The 20,671-nt window shown below is 45.2% G+C and overlaps 1 protein-coding gene across 2 annotated transcripts; it reads left to right on the top strand.

Moving 5' to 3' along the window:
- The first annotated feature begins 1,115 nt into the window (after positions 1-1,115).
- On the top strand, positions 1,116-20,671 carry Med17 (mediator complex subunit 17). 2 transcript variants are annotated; one of them, NM_144933.2, is made up of 12 exons: positions 1,116-1,472; positions 3,299-3,465; positions 4,957-5,176; positions 6,437-6,573; positions 6,653-6,737; positions 8,363-8,515; positions 9,281-9,411; positions 10,495-10,679; positions 13,471-13,608; positions 15,553-15,670; positions 17,259-17,418; positions 18,584-20,671. In NM_144933.2, the coding sequence occupies exons 1-12, from the start codon at positions 1,229-1,231 to the stop codon at positions 18,793-18,795; spliced, it is 1,950 nt and encodes a 649-aa protein (NP_659182.1). In that variant the 5' UTR covers positions 1,116-1,228; the 3' UTR covers positions 18,796-20,671. The 2 variants fall into 2 exon arrangements, with proteins under 2 accessions (NP_659182.1, NP_001351462.1); NM_001364533.1 differs by lacking the exon at positions 13,471-13,608.

The raw sequence follows: 20,671 nt of genomic DNA, 5'->3' as shown, positions 1-20,671 counted from the left end.
TACCTATCAAGCTGTGGGGCACTGTTGCCAACCAGCTAATGTTCCTTGCTTTTTCTGGTGCAGCCTGCAGGCTGAAAGTAAGAAAGGCCACTCAGTGAAAGACATTGCTGGACATGACATCCTAACACCATGAGGAAAGGAGAGTGCCTCTTGGTGGACCACCTGAGGAGTAGCCTGCTCATACAACCCAAGACGGGGTATTTGGGCCAATCACAGCCATTTGTTTGGCTAAACACCGGTGTCTTTTGTTTATATGTGTACATGTCTGTGAATGTGTGAGTGTATGCGTGTAAGGGTGGCTGCATGTCTGGAGAGATAGCATAGTCCTCCATTTATCATTAAGCCACCAGTCACAGGTCTGCACAAAGCCCTGGCCCAAGCTGTGCTTACTGGGCCAGGACAATCAGTTGCAATCTTTCGTGTAGGCATATCTGAGTGTTCTTGGAGTGTTTAAGACAGCTGGTGCAGTTTGGATGGTAGTCCTGCTAGCTGTTTGACTCGGTCTTCTTTGCTGGAGGCAGCTCCATCAACAGAGAGACTCAAACAGCTGCGAATTATAGTTAACTACCGTCGACAGTCTTTGTGAGTGCTTACATAAATGTAAAGCCCTTACGTACGTCTTCATCGTTAACTTCACGAATGTAAAGTCACCTAGGGGAAACACCTCTGGGAGTATGTTCCCAGAGAGGTTTAACTAGGAAGTGAAAACCTACCCGGAAAGTGAGTGGACTCATCCCACGGACGGGCTCCCAGACCGAATCAGCGGGAGTGCTGGTGTGTGTGCTGCGTGTCTCAAAAATCAAATAACTAACCAACTAACAAAAAAGCTGCGTGTCTCAATAACTAATCAACAAATTAATCAGGCCAGCAAGAAAGCTATTTCAAAAACCAAGCAACCAATTAAACAAACAAACAAACAAACAAACAAACTACAACGCCCAGCGTATCTACATAAACCCAGCCCACTCCACTTGCACTGCAGCGGCTGAGCCCGGTCAGCCGGAAGTTCCTGGCTCTCACGTGCAACCTACAGGAAATGTCCGGGCAGCTGGCCCTTCGCGCATGCTCATAGTGTTCCGCGAGACGCTGCGCGGAGGATTGTGGGGCAGCAGTGGGTAGTTTGCTTCCTCCCGGCCGCCGCGTCGGGCTTGCGGGAAGCTTGTTCCAGCCTTCCGTGTCGGTGCTGTACTCTGAGTCTCCGGCGAGTCGCCCTCAGGCCGCCGCCAGCATGTCGGGCGTGCGAGCCGTGCGCATCAGCATCGAGTCGGCCTGCGAGAAGCAGGTGCAGGAGGTGGGCCTTGATGGCACCGAGACGTACCTGCAGCCGCTGTCCATGTCGCAGAACCTGGCGCGCCTGGCACAGCGCATCGACTTCAGCCAGGGCTCTGGCTCTGAGGAGGAGGAGGCGGCAGGGCCTGACGGCGATGCGCCGGACTGGGGGGGCGCGGGAGCCGACCAGGACGACGAGGAGGGTGAGGCTTCGCCCTCGTTGCTGGTTCTATCCCAGGGTCTCCCCTAGGGTAAACTGTGTTTTGTGGTGGGTGGCCTTGAGAAGTATTGACAGCAGTGGGAAGGCCGACCCGGTCGGGACTCGGGGTCCTGTTCAGGCCAGGAGAAGAGGCATTCGCTTTTTTTTTTTTTTTTTTTTTTTTTTTTAATAAAGAACAGCTGAAAGCTTTTGGGGGTGATTTTAGGTGGAAACAGGTGATACTTAAAATGACCACTGAAACTTTGAGGTGAATGAATTACAAGAAAACAAAACTGAAGAGGGGGAGTTTGGAGAAGCAACCAGACTAGACTTTGGATTCTCCTTATTATCAAAAAAAACCAAAATTTGAAACCACAGTTTTCGATTTAGTGATGTGACAGAATCGGTTTAAGTGAGGATGTTCGTGTTTAGTGTGGTAATTCGCCAGGCAGAGGCAGTCAGATTAATGAAAAACATGAGCAAATAGACACCATCTCAATAAATAAAGAAAAATTTAAATGTAGTTTTCATAAATTTGACAGAAAGTTAAAACACCTGGGACTGAAGAGATGGCCCAGCAGTTAAGAGTACTGATTGCTCTTCCAGAGGTCCTGAGTTGAATTTCCAGCAACCACATGGTGGTTCACAACCATCTGTAATGGAATCCGATGCCCCCTTCTTTCTGGTGTGTCTGAAGACAGCGTCATTGTACTTACATCCATTAAATAAATAAATAAATCTTTTTTTTTTTTTTTTTTTTTAAATCTTAAACAAGCCCAACATTGTCATTATCCAGTGTTGGAAAGGCATGCCAGCTCAGTAGTTTTAAATGCAAAATTCTAAATGTGTATCACATTTGATCCATGAAATCCCCCACCCACAGAAAGAACTATAGAGCACAGGTATGTATTAAGATCCAGTACTGATGTCATTAGGAACATTTGACCTGTCTATTAAGGGACAGGCTTAAATGGCATGCCTCCTGGCTTCCAAATATCTTGTGGTGTGTGAAAGAGTGACTAGTTCCTGTATGCTGGGTTGAGATATGTCTCAGGAGGGAGGAGAGTTAGGCCTAAGATTAAAAGAAAACTTTTGACTTTCACTCCCTGATCCTTTATCATGAACTCCTTAGAGTGAGCATTTATTAAAAATTGATTAAAAGAAGCCGGGCACTCGGGAGGCAGAGAGACAGGCCGATTTCTGAGGTCAAGGCCAGCCTGGTCTACAAAGTGAGTTCCGGGACAGCCAGGGCTACACAGAGAAACAAAAACAAAAACGAAACAAAAAAATTGGTTAAAAGAAAGGTATAGCTGAGCAGTGTTGGCTCATGCCTTTAATCCCAAAACCCTGTCTCAGGGGTGGGGGGGTGGGGTGGGGGGAAGGTCTATTCGTGCAGCCAATGGTAATGCTGGTGTTGTAGGCCATTTGGGGCTTTGCCTGTTGTTTTATAGTTCAGGAATGTTGGAAGTTCAAGTTCTAAATGTTGGAAGGAAACAGGTTATTTTAAAGGCTTTTGTGGGGATGGGGGATATAGTTTAGTGCTTATCTGGGATGAATGAAGCCCTAGGTTTAGAAAGATTCGAGTGCCTACTTGAGATATGATGACAGCTTTGGCCTGTGGAAATTAGACTGGCATTTGTTTTGCCATAAGAGGAGTCTTAAGTGTTAACAGTTGAAGAAAGCGTATGAGAAGGAAGTAAAGGAGAGGTGGTTTGGAGGAGAGCTCATTTCTCCTTTTCACGCTTTTAAACCTCTAAAAGAGCCACCTTCTGTTCTGTAGTCAGTGTAACCAGTACACATGTGTTTCTGCTTTTCTTTTCTGTTTTTCAGGGTTGGTAAAATTCCAACCTTCTTTGTGGCCTTGGGACTCTGTGAGGAACAATTTGCGAAGTGCCCTTACAGAGATGTGTGTTCTCTATGATGTCCTCAGTATTGTCAGGGACAAAAAGTTCATGACTCTGGACCCCGTCTCTCAGGATGCTCTTCCTCCCAAACAGGTACATGTGCCTTTTAACTGAACATCTTTTCTTTAAGTCCCAGGACCAGTATTTGGTTGTATGCATCTTGTTCCCTTTTACTTTGTTGAAAAATTAAATCCACAAGCTAGAGCAATGGCCCAGTGATTAAGAACACATTGTTGTTGCAGATGACGATTCGTAGTACCCACATCAGGCATCTTAAACATGCCTGTAAGTCCAGCTCTAGGAGATCTGACACCCCTCTGACCCCTTCATATGCTCATACACACATGTACACATAATAAAGTATCATTAGTGTTAGGAAAGAGCACTTCACAGATGAGGATTATCTTTGAATCAGGCTCCTTATGTAGATACAGAATGAGTGTGGCTTCTCTGCATCCAGGTACTACCCAGGCCTGACCAGTTCATACCTCAGCTAGTCGGTGAGGTCAGGCGAGGTGGTGCCAATTCAGAGTAATGTGGTTGGGGCCTTTTGTGAGACTTAACTTGTGCAAAACCTTTTGCTTTGTTTTTGAAAACACTCTACTGTTAGAAAATTTGCACTTGTTAAGACGTGTCATTTGGGAGTATAGCTACTCAATAAAACACAAAACTGGTGGCTGTACACACAGTCTGCATCACTTCTCAGCAGTTTCCCTCAGTGAGTGTAGTTAATGCAGTGCTGCGCTGACACCAGTCACAGTGAGGTACCTACTTGGTCTTAGGTCAGTGCTAAGCTTAGTGTGGAGTGGTGCCCTGTACATGCTAGTTTCTGTGCATAGGCTGCATCCAAGCAGGGCTTTGGAATTTAACGTGAAGTATGGGTGTCACAGGAAGGCATGCACAGGGTGGTCGCTGGGATGATAAGGACAGGGCCCCGGCCTAGTTTGCCCCACGTGGTAGATTGCTGAGTTCTAGTTTCTGGGCCACTATGGTGATTTGGCTTAAGGTGATTTTGTAAACTCGCCAAGAAACAGGTTACTTTGTTGTTTAAAAAAAGTTTTGCAAGGGAAATTTTTTTCAAAGTCTGGTATTTTACTTCACCACCTGCTCATTTTTCTTCTACATTTATTCACCATGTTTTTGTGTATATATTTGTGTGTGTTTGCGTGTGCGCATGGAAGGATGTAGAAGTCAGAGGTTACCTTAGGTAGCTTTCTTAGTTCTCTCTGAATTTTTATAGTTTTGAGTCAGTTTCTCTTTCTGAAGGTAAAGCTCACTAGTTGACCAGATTGACTGGCAAGCAAGCCTCCTGAGCTGTCCTTCCCTGGGGCTGGGATGCCAGGCAACAGGATTCTGTACTGGGTTTTCCATGTGGGTGCTGGGGATGGAACTCAGCAGGCCTCATGCTTGCATGGTACACCCCTTGCCAGCTGTCATCCCTCTTCCTTCGTGTGTGTGTGTTCAATCACAACTTTTTTTCTAAATAAAACATTACCTGCTTGAAAAAAATATGTAGTTTTAGATGTATCTAAAATACTTTGGAACTCGTTTTTATGGAAAACATTGCTACATTATTTTTGGTAGAGTCCACAAACGCTGCAGCTGATCTCCAAGAAGAAGTCCCTCGCTGGAGCAGCTCAGATCCTACTGAAGGGGGCAGAAAGACTGACCAAGTCAGTGGCTGAGAACCAGGAAAACAAGCTCCAGCGAGACTTCAATTCTGAGCTCCTGAGACTCCGGCAGCACTGGAAGCTGAGGAAGGTGGGCGACAAGATCCTGGGTGACCTGAGCTACAGAAGTGCAGGTACAGATCGATCGATGTCTGCCCAGTCTCCTAGCCTCCGCCAGGATCACTTCTCATCTCCCTGTTGGACAATGATATTTAATGTCTTTACCTGTAAGCCCAAACCATTCTTGGCAGAACTTGGTAGAACTTGGTATTACATGCCTGGTGTCCTAACACTTGGAGGCTGAGGCAGGAGGGTCAAGAGTTCAAGGCCAACTTTGCCTACATGAGACCCTATCTTGAAAATCCCGTGACAGACCAGTCTTACTGTAGTGTGGTAGCTACATTGAAGAGAAAGTTGAAAGGCAGCTTGTTTAAGGTTTGGAGTACAGTGGGAGATGGCCGAGCTGTCCTGCTGGGATGCTTAAGAACAGTAATAGATATGTTGAAGATTCCTTGTCAGGCTGTTACTAAAACACAATCTGGGGTCAGTGTCCCAGCACTGATATGAGTCCCACTACAAGATAAATTGGTGCTTTCTGGTTTTAGACATTGTAACTTCTTTCCCCCAGATAATTAAGGGCAAGTGCTTAATTGTTCTTTGGGTTGATCCTTTGAGATTATGGAAGAGTTTAGTTGCACTCTTTAATTGCAAGAAGATCCTGAATGTGTTTTGTTAGATAGGCATTACACTTAACCATCCACTAATGTAACCGTTCCTTAGATTTCTGACCTGCATAGAGGTGCTGCACATCAAACCAGAGGAGCTGGCTGAAAAAATAGTACTGTGAGCACTGTTGGTTTGTCTTTCTGATGCCGAATTCATTTTATCAAAACTCGGAGAGAATAGTATGTGGTCTGTAGAGGACAGGTCAGAGGGATGTCTTTAGGACAGGTGCAGGTGTCTGTCACCATGCTCACAAAATGTTACGTTGTTTGGTTTTATTTCTATTTCTCCTTGACCTGGAATTCCCTGACCAGGCTGGTCTCAAACTGTAGACTCACCTGTCTCTACCTCTCTTCTCCTTCCTTTTCTGGTTTGGCCATCTCCCACTGGATTCTAAACCGTAAATATGCTGCCTTTGAACTTTATCTTAAATGTAGCTACTACAGTAAGACTGGTCTGTCGGGATTTTCAAGATAGGGTCTCATGTAAGCAGAGTTGGCTTTGAACTCTTGACCCTCCCTCCTTGGCCTCCAAGTGCCTTTCTCTTAGCATGCATATTTCCAGTGGAAAGAATTCATGTTTTGGTGGTGTGGAGATAAAGTGTTATATTTGATAATTTGTGTCAAGTTAATTTGTCATGTTAATTATTTTAATCTTTAATACCCAATTAGGTTCTCTCTTTCCTCATCATGGTACCTTTGAAGTGATAAAGAATACAGACATTGACTTGGATAAGAAGATACCAGAAGATTACTGTCCTCTGGATGTCCAAATTCCTAGTGATTTAGAGGGGTCTGCGTATATCAAGGTACTGATTCGAGTTTTTTAAGTTATTTCTTGGCAATTACCCTGAAGGTACTTTGCTAACGTTTTTTCATGTTGTCTAGGTTTCTATTCAGAAACAGGCTCCAGACATTGGTGATCTTGGCACAGTTAACCTTTTTAAGAGACCTTTGCCCAAATCCAAGCCAGGTATGTCATGGTGTCTGCACTCCATTCTACACTCACATACTCATTAAGCCAAACATAAAGAGTGAGGAAAGGAGACCTTTGTTGTGAAATGCACTTCCTATTGTTTAATAGGAAGTTGGTGGTTATTGAAGATGTCTTAGCGGTGAGAGCTAAGGGAAGGAGGATACTCAGAAAGAATATACCCCAGAGCGTGGATGTGGGTTTCTCAAAAAGCTGCTATCACTGTTTGGTTTTTTGAGACAATCTTTGACTTTAAACTCATAAGCCTTCTGCCTCCTCATGCTGGAATTATAGGCATGAAATGCCATTCTTGCTTCTGGAAACATCTTATTAAAAATAAGGCACTAGTGAATAGCTATACATTTTTGTAGGTTGAAGTATACTAGGTGTCTCTGTGTAGAAGAAGATGTTCAAATCCTCCAAGGCTCGGAATATCACAGGGTAGAAGACAGCAAGAGTATAGCGGTTGGAGAGGTGTGCTGAAGCACTGTCCTCTGGGCATGGCACTCATGCACTCTGGCTGTGGTTACCTGCTGCAGACTTATACTAGACTGGGCCCCATCATTCCATTAGGGGTAGTGAGGGGCTCGTGAGGCCTCACCCTTACTGAGGGATTGCAGGCTGTTAATGGTTTCTAGGCAAGGTGGTGCAGACAGGAGTCCCTGCAGGCATTACAGCCAGCATTGAAATTATAAATGAGGTAAGACTGAAACACTCTTCAGCTTGACATTACTGGCTCAGACTTCTAGAGTCTGACACCAGGCAATTTATTTTAACCATATTTAAGTACAGCACACTTTTGGAAAAAAAAGTTTTTGATAATTAACTCAGTGTCATGTGTACAACAAAGCTTAAGTCATGTTTACATTGAAATTCTTTACAAAGTACATATGGCTTCTTCTATAAAGATGGGTACTGTTGATTCAGAAACAGTGCCCAAGATTTAGGGTCTAGGGAGCTTGACTTGGGTGAACATAATGCCTATCTATAGGTATCAGGATTGGCCTGGGCCTAAGATAACACAGAAGTCACTTTTAGGCTGTTGTGAAGCACAGGTGACAGCTCATAAGGATATGTTTAATATTTAATGCTTAATGGACTTAAAAGCAGTGTTCAAGGTTGAGGGGGAAAGGGCCTGGGATAAGCAAACAGGTTCTAGAGTACATGGGTGGAGCCTGCCTCTGTAGGGAGCAAAGGACCACCAGCTTGTAAACTGCATCCTTTCCTAGCAGTCCAGGAGGAAGACGGGTAAGCTGCTTGCTCTGAAGACATAAGCTACATGTTTACCTTTTCCTGGATTTCCCAGTGCTTAGCATGTTCAGCGCAGCCACTGATTAGCTGCCTATCTTCCTATAAATAACCTCATGCTCAAGTGAGCAGCCACAAACTCTGACGTAGCCACGCACGCACGCACGCACGCAGGCAGGAGGGTTTGGAAGAAGACTTTGAGTAGGAAAGGGGAAGGGTAAGAGAGAGACTGGGGAAGGTGACCAGAGACTTTGTGTTTGAACAGAGGTTGTAGCAGTACTCTCTGAAGCTGTGAGGATGACATGAGGTCATGGTTCGTGCAGCTGTGCATGTGATCTGGCTAGCACAGCTTTATACACATGCCTTCTGTCTTTCAGGTTCCCCACACTGGCAGACAAAATTAGAAGCAGCACAAAATGTTCTTCTTTGTAAAGAAATTTTTGCACAGCTCTCCCGGGAAGCCGTTCAGATTAAGTCTCAGATCCCTCACATTGTGGTGAAAAACCAGATCATCTCTCAGCCCTTTCCAAGTAAGAGCCTGCTGCACCCTGCAAGTGGGACTTTATGGTGTGGATGTGCTGTAGGCATGTGTACATGTGCTACAGGCTGTGCTGGGCATCCGGGCGGCCAATGAAGCTAAAGCTGGCTCTGCTGCTCACTCCTCTGTGAGCTGAGAGTGGTGCCTTGGGCTTTCATGGCGCATGTTAAAAAGTGTGCTGCTGTGGCTTCAGAAAGCAGCAAGCAGTGCTTTGGCAGTAGCGTTTCTTTCAAGGATACTTGCCTTTTCTAAATGAGGTACCAATTTAAAAAGAAAAATAGATGTTCCTAATTTGTAGAAATGAACTTTTTGTTCAGAAGCCATCAAGCTTAACATAGAAATGAGTTGTCAGTGGCTGTACACTTGCTGTTTAGGGTTAGACATGAAGAGCTCTGCCTATGTTTTAGGAGCAGGGAAGAGAGCCCGGCAAAACTAGGTCCTAACTTCTTGTTTATATATAACTAGAAAAGCTTGTTTTTAAGATTCTGTGTTTGTAAAACCCATTGAGCGCTGTCCCCAGTCTTCTTCAGTTACAGCTCAGGATCAGAGCCACAGTACAGTCTGTGGAATATAACCGTTGTCCAAGCCTGTGAGAATTGATTATGTGAAGGAAAGGCGCTCATTGGAGTAGAGGTGTTCACATGAGGCCTGGTGCTCTACTTCAGATTCGTGAGAATGCGCTGTGCTTGTCCCTTGTGAGCATGGTCTTAGTGCCCAGTTCTTGACTTACCTGCATCTGTCCTGCCTCTCTACACAGGCTTGCAGTTGTCCATTTCTCTGTGCCACTCCTCAGATGATAAGAAGTCGCAGAAGTGTGCCGCAGAGAAGCCTGGGCAAGAGGATCACCTCTACGTCCTGGAGCACAACCTGCACCTGCTGATCAGAGAGGTACCAACCCCAGTGAGGTTCTGCAGTGTGAGCACAGTGTGAGCACAGCCGAGCGGTGAGCAGGCCTTCCACTGAGAGGTACCAACCCCAGTGAGGTTCTGCAGTGTGAGCACAGCTGTGAGCACAGTGTGAGCACAGCTGAGCAGTGAGCAGGCCTTCCACTGAGGCTCAGGAATGGACAGCAGTGGTGACCCCTGCCTGGTTGGAAAGAGCCTGCTGTGTGCCAGACATAATCAGTACATGGTCTTTGCTCGCAGAATATCTTGTAGCACTAGGGATACACAGCAAGTTCTTTTATTATTATTATTATTATTATTATTATTATTATTTCTACACAGCAAGTTCTGGAGTTACCATGGAAGCACATGCCACTGTTCAGAGAGGGGCAGCTCTGGTGGAGAGGCCTGAGCTGTCCAGCATCGTGTTTTGAGGCTCCATAGAAGTATATGTCCCAGCCTCCCATCACCCCCTCTCCTAGCCCCCAATTCCCAAGATGGAGTCAGTTGATCGCAATGGTATAAAAGCCAGTGTTTTAGGTTTTTTAGACTGAGGATTTCCCTCAGGGTTGAACACTTGCTTAGCACGGGTGAGGCTCTCAGTTCAATCCTACTATTATATGTTTCTTGGGGTTCTGCCAGGCAGTCTAGGACAGTTGATTAACTATCTGACCATGAGATGAGATGAGACTTAATGAAGAATGCTTTGTAATTTAAACTTTCAAAGTAAAAATTGTAGTTGAAAGGAGCCAACCTCCTTATAGACTTGAATCACGCACATGGTCACTCAGTGCATTTATCTCTGCATCAAGGAGGTTGTGGTGGTGATCTGGGGACAGGATCTCACTAGCCCTGACTGACCTGCAACACCTATGCAGACCAGGCTGGTGTTTGCCTCCTGAGTACTAAAACTAAAGGCATTGCTATCGCATCGGGCGAGATTACTTTTTACTAATTACCTTAATTATTTCCAAAAATAATTTTAACCAAGCTTTGATTAAACATTTCTGTTATGTTTATTTCATGGATGTTGGTTATTAAAAGTGGCTTCTTTGGTTTTCTTTTTTTTTCTTCTTTTCTTTGTCAGTTTCATAAACAGACCTTGAGTTCCATTGTGATGCCACACCCAGCAAGTGCTCCCTTTGGCCACAAGAGGATGAGACTCTCAGGTCCTCAAGCTTTTGATAAAAATGAAATTAATTCAATACAGTCCACAGAAGGACTCCTAGAAAAAATAATTAAACAGGCAAAGCATATTTTTCTAAGGAGCAGGTAAGGATGAAGAAAGTCACTGCGTTTCTGTAAAGCCGAATCCCTTTTCTGTCCTCTTTATGTTAGTTTTGGGTACACGTTAGCAGAAAGTGGCTAAGAGAAAAATTTTGGTGACAGACTGGGTCTTGTCCAGTTGAGTAGTGTGGGGCGGGGGGGTGTTGGCAGGTGCAGATCCTGCTGTCTAGCTGAATTGCTCTGCTTTTAACACTACCAAGGACCAGTATAGCCAGGAAAATGACTTTTCTCCTCTGTGCTTTGTGTTTTGTTTGACAGCCCATCCCTCCACTCCTCACCTGGACATTAATGTAATGTTTAATAACATTAAAGCCTTTATTTTCTTTCTTACTGATGATCTGGTTGAGGCTTAGATAATTTAGTTTGCTCAGCTAAAGCTAACATCCCAAGGCTGTGTTAGCCCAAAAGTGTGAGTCTTTTTTTTTGTTTTGAGTAGCCCTGGCCTTGAACTGGGGGATACCTTGTTTCTACCTGCCTTTGCTAATAAAGGCGTGTGCTGCTGCCCCACCCTTGCTGCCTCTTTCTCATGCAGACTGAAGAGTGGCATGATGAGGGCAGTGCATCTTGCTGTGCTAGCATCTGTCCTCAGTACTGACACTGGTGAGGAGGTGTGTTTCTGCTTGGTAATCTGGCCATGAAGGTTCTGTAGCGTTGTCATTTAGCAGGTAGATACTGCTCGTGGATATCTTGTTTTCAGTGACTTCTTACCACTTGTCATGCTGATGCTATCTAGAGGTGTCAGAATAGGTTTATTTTCTCTGCTGGTTAAAATATTAAATAGCAGGAGGACTGGAGAGATGGCTCAGTGATTAAGAACACTGGTTGCTCTTCCAGAGGACCTGGGTTCAATTCCCAGTACCAGCATGACAGTCCACAACTATCTTGTAACCCCAGTTCCAGAGAATCAGACATACATGCAGGCAAAACACCAGCACACATAGGATAAGTAAATAAATAATTAAAAATAGTAAACATCATGAAAGTATTACCAGAAATCTTGAGGGGGTCCCAGCAGAGCCATCTAGTGTGGTACATAGAAACGGGGTCCCTTCTTACGATTTAAACAGTTTAGTAGAGTCTAAAAAGGAAAACTCAGGGCAGGCAAGCCATAAGTCTCCTACTTCCTGGAAGGAAGAAGGAAAGAGAGAAAATAGAGGGAACACAGCTGTTTAGCTTGAGTTTAGGCAGTGAGATGTCAGGGCTTTAGCAAAAGAGCAAAGAAGCCCGGAATGCTTGTTAGGAAGCTAAAACTGTACCAAGGCTCTTGCCAGCACCCTGGAGGGGTAGGGGGAGGCAGAAGAAAAAGAAATCGTTACATCTCCTGGGTCGGGCCTGAAAAAGACAGGTAGACCTAGCTGAACCTCAAATTTTGTAGCAGCTCCTGGGGACTACACCAGGGCGAAGAAATTCTGGGAATGCACACTATATTTTAAGGTAAACCTGCCTTCCCAGGAGTGATCTGCCCTATTTGACCTTTCAGGGAAGAGACAAGGGCCTGTCTTGTAGAGGCAGCTTTACAATGGTTTATGGCTTACGGTGCCCACAGGAATAGAAACTTGGCTCCTTCAGCTTTTAGGAAAGTGAATTAGGGAGGTGTTTTAGAGCACTGGGATGCAGTGGAAGGAAGGAAGGGAGGGGGAGCTAGTGTGGGAGATGGGTTTGAGTTTAGTGTCCACAGCCCTCCAGGTCTTCCTGCCCCACTGTGGGTGTATGGGATACGATAAGTCACTTGTGCAGGAGTATCTTAGAAATACTGCAGTATTGTATTGCTGAGGCTTTGCTTTCCTTACGGGCTCCAGTGATAAACCCTGTTAATGGGAATGTATTGTTACTTTAAAAGTTCTCGTTGACTGTAAAGTTAAATTCTTTGAAATATGTGAGAAGTATAGGATACAGAAGTGTCTTTAGCATTTAGTGTCTTTACCATTACTGATTTTAAACAGTAAGTAAATCTCAAAAATAGAAAAGCTTTAAAATGTAGTAAATACCACCCCACCCACCCATTTATAGAAATAATGGACTTGTGTGTGAAATGTATAGTGAGGAGACACTTTGTGTGTGTACTGCCACACCTGAGGATCATGAAGTTTGGTTTTTGGGGTTTTTTTTGTTGTTGTTATTGTTTTGTTTTTTAAGTCAGGGTCTTTCTAATACTCCTGGCTCTCCTGGAACTTGCTATGTAGACCGTTAGTTCCAGGTCAAGCTGGGACTACAAGGGATAGATTGCTTCAAAGCAAAATAAATAAACCCAACCAAAAAATAAAAGCCAATGCCTGCCAAACACACAGGGCTCTTAGGGAGAGTAGATAATAACGTTCATGACTACATGCACGGTTTTAGATGCTTTTGTGTATCGAGCATTGCAGGCTTTCTTGATGGGTGATGTTTGGATTGTACCCAAGTCTCTAGTTTGCCTTAATTATGATTTATTCCAGTGTGAGTATGTTCCAAGACCTTTGTTACTGAAGATCACTAATATCTGGGTGCATATCAGATTAGTATCTGGGAAGTACCTTACCTGTGTGGAATAAGCTTTCATGAGCAGGACAAGATAAATGAGGTGGTTTGAGTGTGTGTTGTGATATAAAGCTATGACCAGCACAGCAATGGGTGTGCAAGGGCTCCCAGAACCAACTCACCTCTAGAACCTTTGCCTTTCAAATGGTGATATGGTTGGAAAGTAGGCAAAATTAGAAAAATTTCCAATTTTTGTAAAATTGATACATAATTTAAATCCTTTCATCCTATATGATGATTTTTAAATTTTCTTTTAAAGAACTGCTGCAACCATTGACAGCTTGGCAAGTCGCATTGAGGACCCCCAGATCCAGGCCCACTGGTCAAACATCAATGATGTGTATGAGTCTAGTGTAAAAGTTTTGATCACATCTCAGGGTTATGAACAGATCTGCAAGTAAGTGTCCCCAGTAAGTCCCGCAGACAGCTTGCTAAGGAGTTGTGTGTATCCTCCAAGGGATTCTGTAAGCCTCTGGGTTTGATTTTATTGTTGTGGGCCATGAGTTTCTATAAATTATATCACCTATAACCTGTTTGCAAACACAAGCAGTAAGGGGCTGAGGGATGGCTAAGTGGTTTAAAGTTTTCTTCCAGCCGACCGTTTCCTAGCAACCAAATCAGGTGGCTCACAGCTGCCTGTAACTCCAGCTCCAGGGAATCTTAGATTCTCTTCTGACCTCTAAAAGCACCTGCACATACGTGGCATACATGCAAAAATCTTCTAAAAGCCACATAAGATCTCGTGTTTACAGTTTTGTGTTAGGCTATATTTACAGCTATCCTTGGCCACATGGCAGCCTGTGGGCTTCGAATCGAGCGTGCCTAGGATCCCACATTGAGCAGAAAGCACCCTCACTTGCTAAGATGTTCTCCAGGCTGGAGTCAGTTCCTGCCTAGAGGCTGTGCAAGTCTGTTGTGTCAGGAGTGAGGACCATCCAGGCCTGTACCCAGCCTAGTGTGCTGAGCATAGTCTGAGTTCATAGTTCTCTCCTGACCTGGTGGTGTCCTTGATTCTGATCCATTAGTTGATGATTGTGCCTCTAAACCAGGTTGACTATTGTGTGTCTGTGGAAAGCAGCATTGCTCTTGCTCTTGTCCCAGCATTCTTTTTTTTTTTTTTTTGGTTTTTTGAGACAGGGTTTCTCTGTATAGCCCTAGCTGTCCTGGAACTCACTCTGTAGACCAGGCTGGCCTCGAACTCAGAAATCCACCTGCCTCTGCCTCCCAGATGCTGGGATTACAGGCGTGTGCCACCACTTTCTGGCGTTTTGTCCCAGCATTCTTAGTCAGATGCTTGGGCAAGGTATATGGCTCAGAATGCTTGCTTGGCATTTTATAATACAGCTGGGTGTGCTAGGACACACCACTAATCTCAGAGCTTAGGAGGTGGAGGCAGGAAGAGCGCACTGAGGTCAAGGCCAGACTGGGCTTTACAAAACAAGATCCCGTCTTTAAAGACTGCAGTAAAAGCCAGGCATAGTGGCACATGCCTGTAATCCCAGCATCTGGGAGGCAGAGGCAGGCGGATTTCTGAGTGCCAGGGCTATACAGAGGAACCCTGTCTTGAAAAACCAAAAAAAAAGAAAAAAGAAAAACAAAAGGCAAAAAACAAACCAGAAAAATACTGCAGTAAAAAGGCACGGCTGCACCTGTGGGTCTGAGCGTCCTAGCCCTGCCTCTCCAGGCTCTGCAAGTGCTTAGATGCTTTATTTACGTCAGAGCAAACTGGCCACCATGGACAAAGCACTGTGACATAAAGTCCCTCCCTTATGAAGGAGGAGCAGAAGAAGCTGTATGCAGTACTGGTTTTCAGTGTGCAGTTTTAGCGAGGAAATGAACATAAGATCAGATGCGGGAAGTAAAAGTATGTGCTGGACAGGAACTGAGCGTGTGTGATTTACATGTATTTCCTTAATGGAGGTTGGTGTGCATGCACACATGGAGGACAGTGTTGGAGCTGGCTCTCTCCTTCCACAGTGCAGGTACCTGGGATTGAACTCAGGTTCTCAGGGCTATTGGATGCAAGAGCCCTTACCTACATTTTCAATCAGGGCCAGGCCCACAGATCTTGCCACTTGGGAGTCGGGGGATACTGCTGTGTGCATGTCCTGCTATGGCAACTCCAAGGGAAGACAGTCACCTGACTAGCCTGCTGTGGAACATGTGCTTGGTGTAATCTAAGGAAGTCTGCCTTAGATTTCATTTGGTGGATGCTAAGAGTCCACCCTCACCTGTAACATAAAAGTTGGTTTAGGTTGTCACAGCTGTTGCATCTTTGTGCATGCTGTTAACATGGTGTAAAGTTCCTTGAGATTGTACCAAGTAGAGTGTGTGTCTGCAGGTCCATCCAGCTGCAGTTGAACATTGGTGTGGAGCAGGTCCGTGTTGTGCACAGAGATGGTCGGGTAATCATGTTGTCTCATCAGGAGCAGGAGCTACAGGACTTCCTTCTGTCTCAGGTAAGTTGGACACTGTGCTTTGGTTGGAGTTTTGTTTGTGTTTGAGATAAGTCTCAGTGTGCTCAGCCTGTCCTGGAACGAATTGTGTAGCCCAGTAGTCCTCCTGCTTCTGCCTCGGGTTACTGGGATTTCAGGTGTGCACCTCAGGCCTGACGTCCCTAGTTTCATTAACTGCGTAAGGAACAGTCTGAGCAAGCAGGAGCTGTAATGGTTACAGAAGGAGAGACCATGGTTTTCCTGCCCCGTCACTCACTTCCAGTACACACTGGAAGTAACATTGGTTCATAATCTGCCCTGGTTTTACTTGCACAATTGTTGGGGTATAGACCCTCTCCAGGAAGGAGGAGGTATTAGCCCAAGGACAGCAGGGAGAAGACACAAACTAGAGAAGCCATCATCCTATATACACCCACAGCCATTATACATAGCAAGTGGGTTTTAGTTTTTGGCTTTGAAAGGCTTGCTCCTGTGAAAGGACACTGGGAAAGGCTGGCTTGTAATCCCTGTCCCACAGACTTGTTTGGTGACACTGGAGTACAAGAAGAGCAGTAGCTTGCCACCTTAGGGTTGTGATTAGCTAGTAAAGCGATGAACTATGGCAGAAAAGGGAGGGGTTTCTGCTGATGTACATTTTACTCACAGAAATTAAGGAAAAGTATGCTACTACTTTCCTCCAGGTGCAGTTCTCTCTCTCAGAGGACCTGCCTCTTTGATGCCAGGTAACCAGGTGCATCTGTGTGGGCACAGCTGACTCAGCCCCCATCAGTTCACACTAAGTGGGTTTGGTTAGCTGAAGTGTACACACAGATGTGTTGGAGTGTCTCCGAGAGAATGGCATGTCTAGAGACCAAGGTCTGCAAGTGGACAGGGACCAGAGAATCAGGTAGTGGTGGTATTGCTGCCCTGGTGCTGCTGCCTTTACTGCTGGTGGCAAAGTTGATTCCACCAGGGTGAGAATGAAGACCAAGCAGGATGCTGTTTACTAAGTAAGGGTCAGCTGACCATGTGGGTGTGGGAGACCCAGCAGTCATTTAGTGATAGCTTGAGGTCCTCTGGCCTTGAGGGTTGTAGTGTAGAACAAACCTCACACTACAGGTTTTTGTCATAAGCTCCAGCTAACCTAGCCAGCCTCATAGGAACCAGGACCAGGAGGATAAGATCTGACCTGCAGTGTTCCGTACTACTATGCTGGCTACACTGGGTAGTTCCATTACCCGCAGCCAGTGAACATAGTAAGCTGATGTGAAGTCTCCCCAGCAGAGAGTAGGGTGAGACTGTGTGTGAAGGGCAAATGGAGGATGCTTGGAGCACTGCAGCTTCTGGTGTTACTCCTCATCCATTGATCCAGACAGGAAACTGCAACAGGCAGGCTTAGAGCCTGAGTGTGCACTCAAGCTGTGGGTAGACATAGACAGCACCGGGCAGCCACAGCTTCTGCAGTGGAAGGTGGGGTCTACCCTCCTCTCCAGTAGTCATGTCACACAGAATTTCTCAAACCTGGGCCGGAGGTTGAGAACCCCAGCAAACTTACAGTTCCATCAGCTCACCAAAGCGTGCCCATGATTCAGTCCCATCTTCTCATTGACAGATGTCACAGCACCAGGTGCACGCGGTTCAGCAGCTTGCCAAGGTTATGGGCTGGCAGGTCCTCAGCTTCAGTAACCATGTGGGACTTGGGCCCATAGAGAGCATTGGCAATGCTTCGGCCATCACCGTGGCCTCGCCAAGTGGAGACTATGCGATTTCAGGTACTGTGCACTGCTCGGGTAGGAGGCAGCACTTAGCATTCTCCTTTAATATAACTAAATGTGCGTAGGAGCCATTTATCTCTATAATGACTTAACATGCTTACACTGCTGTTGTATGTATTTGTACATTTGTGTGTATAAGCGGGGAGGGGCAGGGAGAGAGGGAAGAGGGTGTGAGAACTTAGTAAGCAAACATTCTATTCCTATAGCTAAGAATATTGCAAAGTTCAAAAAGCCATTTTTTAGCCAGGAGTGGTGGTGCATGCCTTTAATTCCAGCACTCGGGAGGCAGAGGCAGGCGGATTTCTGAGTTTACGGCCTGCCTGGTCTACAGAGTGAGTTCTAGGACAGCCAGGACTACACAGCGAAACCCGGTCTCGAAAGAAAAAAAAGAAGGAAAAAAAAGCCTTTTTTTTTTTTTTTTTTTAAATTTTACCTGCATCAGTTAAAACTTTATCAAGACCAAGGCTTCTTTCTTTTGCTTATTATTTTCTTTCTGGGTGAGACCAGGTCATGTTTTCAGTTTAGCTGCCTTCAACCTATGTAATGCAGGATATGTTCAGCAAGCAGCTCAGAGTGTTGAACTCACTTTGTGTTCGGCGCTTCAGTCCTGTCTCAGCTTCTTAGGGTTTGGCTTGCAGGCATAGCCTACCACATTTGGCTACCACATTTGCAGGCATAGACCACCACATTTGGCGCGTGTGGCCTAATTTTTATAGAGCAAATCGTAGTTTAAAAATACTTAGATCGTCTTAAAGTGTGGGTGTGTGCAAAACTTTAGCATTTGGAGGTCTGACAAGATGTTTTAGCAGGAAAAAGCCCTTGCCACCAAGCCTAATGACCTGAGTTTGATCCCAAGCCTCACATGGTTGTTAGAACTTCTGTCACGCGTGACTTCTTCACGCGTTCATACACACACACACATGGACACATCTATGTGCACAAAGTAGTACATAAACTTAGTATTTTGGAACTAAAGCACTGCGTTGATGTTACTATGCAGTCAGAAGCAGCCTCGAACTCCCCCCAGGTGTGGGGTTAGGGGTGTGGCCCTCATGGCCTGCTCTTGAAATGCTTGTTTATGAGGTCATCTGAGCTATTGGGCAGATTTTCCGTAACTTTGTAAACTGCAAAGTGAATGGACTGATGTTGGTTTCCTCCATAGTTCGTAACGGACCTGAGAGTGGCAGCAAGATTATGGTTCAGTTTCCCCGTAACCAGTGCAAAGACCTTCCGAAGAGTGATGTTTTACAAGACAGCAAGTGGAGTCATCTCCGAGGACCATTCAAGGAGGTTCAGTGGAACAAGATGGAAGGCCGAAACTTCGTTTATAAAATGGAGCTGCTTATGTCTGCCCTGAGCCCCTGTCTGCTGTGATTTTCTCCAGAACAAGTTCCAGAAATACTGACTGTTTGCAGATCAGTTATAAGCACAAGGGAGAGATGTCTTCCATATAAGTCCCGAGTGCAGACTCATGTGCACTGCTGCTCCAATCTTTCACGGGAGCCCTGTTTAAAAGTTACGTTTACTTTGCAGCCTGAATTCTCTCACTTTATAAGTGACGAGTACTTTGGAATGAAAAATGTATGTACAGTTATAGTATGCAGTATGGGGAGATGTAAAATAGTACATTTTTTATACAGCTAACCTGAAAATATTACTAACTTAAGGGCTTGAATTTGCTTTTTTTAAAATTCCATCTTTAATGTTAACATAAACTTTGTGTTTAAAAAAATCTCCCCAAGTATTTTGTGAATTTCTCATAACCCATATGAGCTGTCTCTCAAGTCAGCTGCTCCTGCTGTTTCTTTAAAAATCACCCAAGAACATCTTACAACACAGATTCACTGAGCACCCCAGGCCCTGTTCCTGAAGTTCACCAAGATCACGCACAGTAGTCTTCCCTAGTACCTGGGGCTCTTGGGGTGTTGGGGATGTGAAGTGCCTTTGTAGCCCTCTTCCTCACCTGGGTCTTCATGAACAGGTCAAAGGCAGAGGGAACCAAAGGACGTCCCATAACACAGTCTCTGTTTTCCCTGTTAGTAGTCACTGCCTTTGCATTCCACTTGAAATTTGACAAGTTGAGATATAAAGGAGATGTGCCAAGTGTGACAACTCATGCCTCTAACCCTAGGACTAAGGGTTGAAGACCGGAAGCTCAAGAGTTCAAGTTCAGCTTGATCTGCAAGAGTTCCAGGCTATTTGGGGCTATGTAGGAAAAACCTTGTTTCAAAGTTTTTTTTTTTGTTTTTTTTTAAAAAGCATTGTATGAATACTCATGCTGTGGATTATGTTTGCAAGGGGGAAAGAGTAAAATTTAATAGGGACAAACATGAAGCATGAAGTGAGGGAATGCTGAGACACATGAGGAAAAACAGCCAGGTCATGTGTATAATGGAGTTGAGGTGGAGCCCAGTGGGAGGGTGCTTGCCTAGCATGCATGAGCACCCAGATTCAAGCTCCAGACTTAGAGGGAGGAAAGGGCATTGGGGGTGATGGTTGGAATGTGTACTGTGATGTGTGTGTGTCTAGAAAGACACTGCGTTCTCAAAAGTGAGGTTGGGGAGAGGGAACTTGCACTGCATTGGGGACTTGCGTATCTTCACTTTTCAAGTAGCGTAGTTTTGTAATTAGAGATTCTTGAAAGGCAAGAGAAATCATGACTCCAGCTGCCCTTAAGGATTGGCAGCTGAGATGGTGGTCACATGCAGAATCACATATATTGACAATCCACCGCTCTTCTCAGTGAAACTTGATGTAGTTGTGGTAACAGTAGTTTCCCAGTTCATTCTAGAGGTGTCTGATGTCAGGAAACAGCATAATAAGCCAATTCTGATACATGACAGCTGGAGGAATGAGCCTTCACTGCCCTGGTACCACTCTAGGCAACTGCATCTGAGACATGTTCCTGAAGGTCAGCTGTGACGCTTTGAATGTAATTGGCCCCCATTGACCCATAGGGAGTGGCACTATTAGAAGGTGTCACCTTGCTGGAGGAAGTGAAGTCACTGTGGGGGTGGGCTTTGAGGTCTCATATGCACCCATTGTGGTACACAGTTTCTCCCTGCTGCCTTGCGGATCAAGACGTAGAACTTCATGTCCAGCATGTCTGTCTATATGCTGCCATGTTATCTGCCATGATGATAAGGGACTAAACCTCTGAAACTATAAGCCAGCCCCAATTAGATGTTTTGCTTTGTAGGAGTTGCTCTGGTCATGGTGTCTCTTCACAGCAATAAAATCCTAAGACTCA

This window comes from Mus musculus, chromosome 9 (genome assembly GCF_000001635.26).
Source record: "Mus musculus strain C57BL/6J chromosome 9, GRCm38.p6 C57BL/6J".
NCBI classification, from domain to species: Eukaryota; Metazoa; Chordata; class Mammalia; order Rodentia; family Muridae; genus Mus; species Mus musculus.
This window is presented reverse-complemented; position numbering and strand designations above follow the sequence as displayed.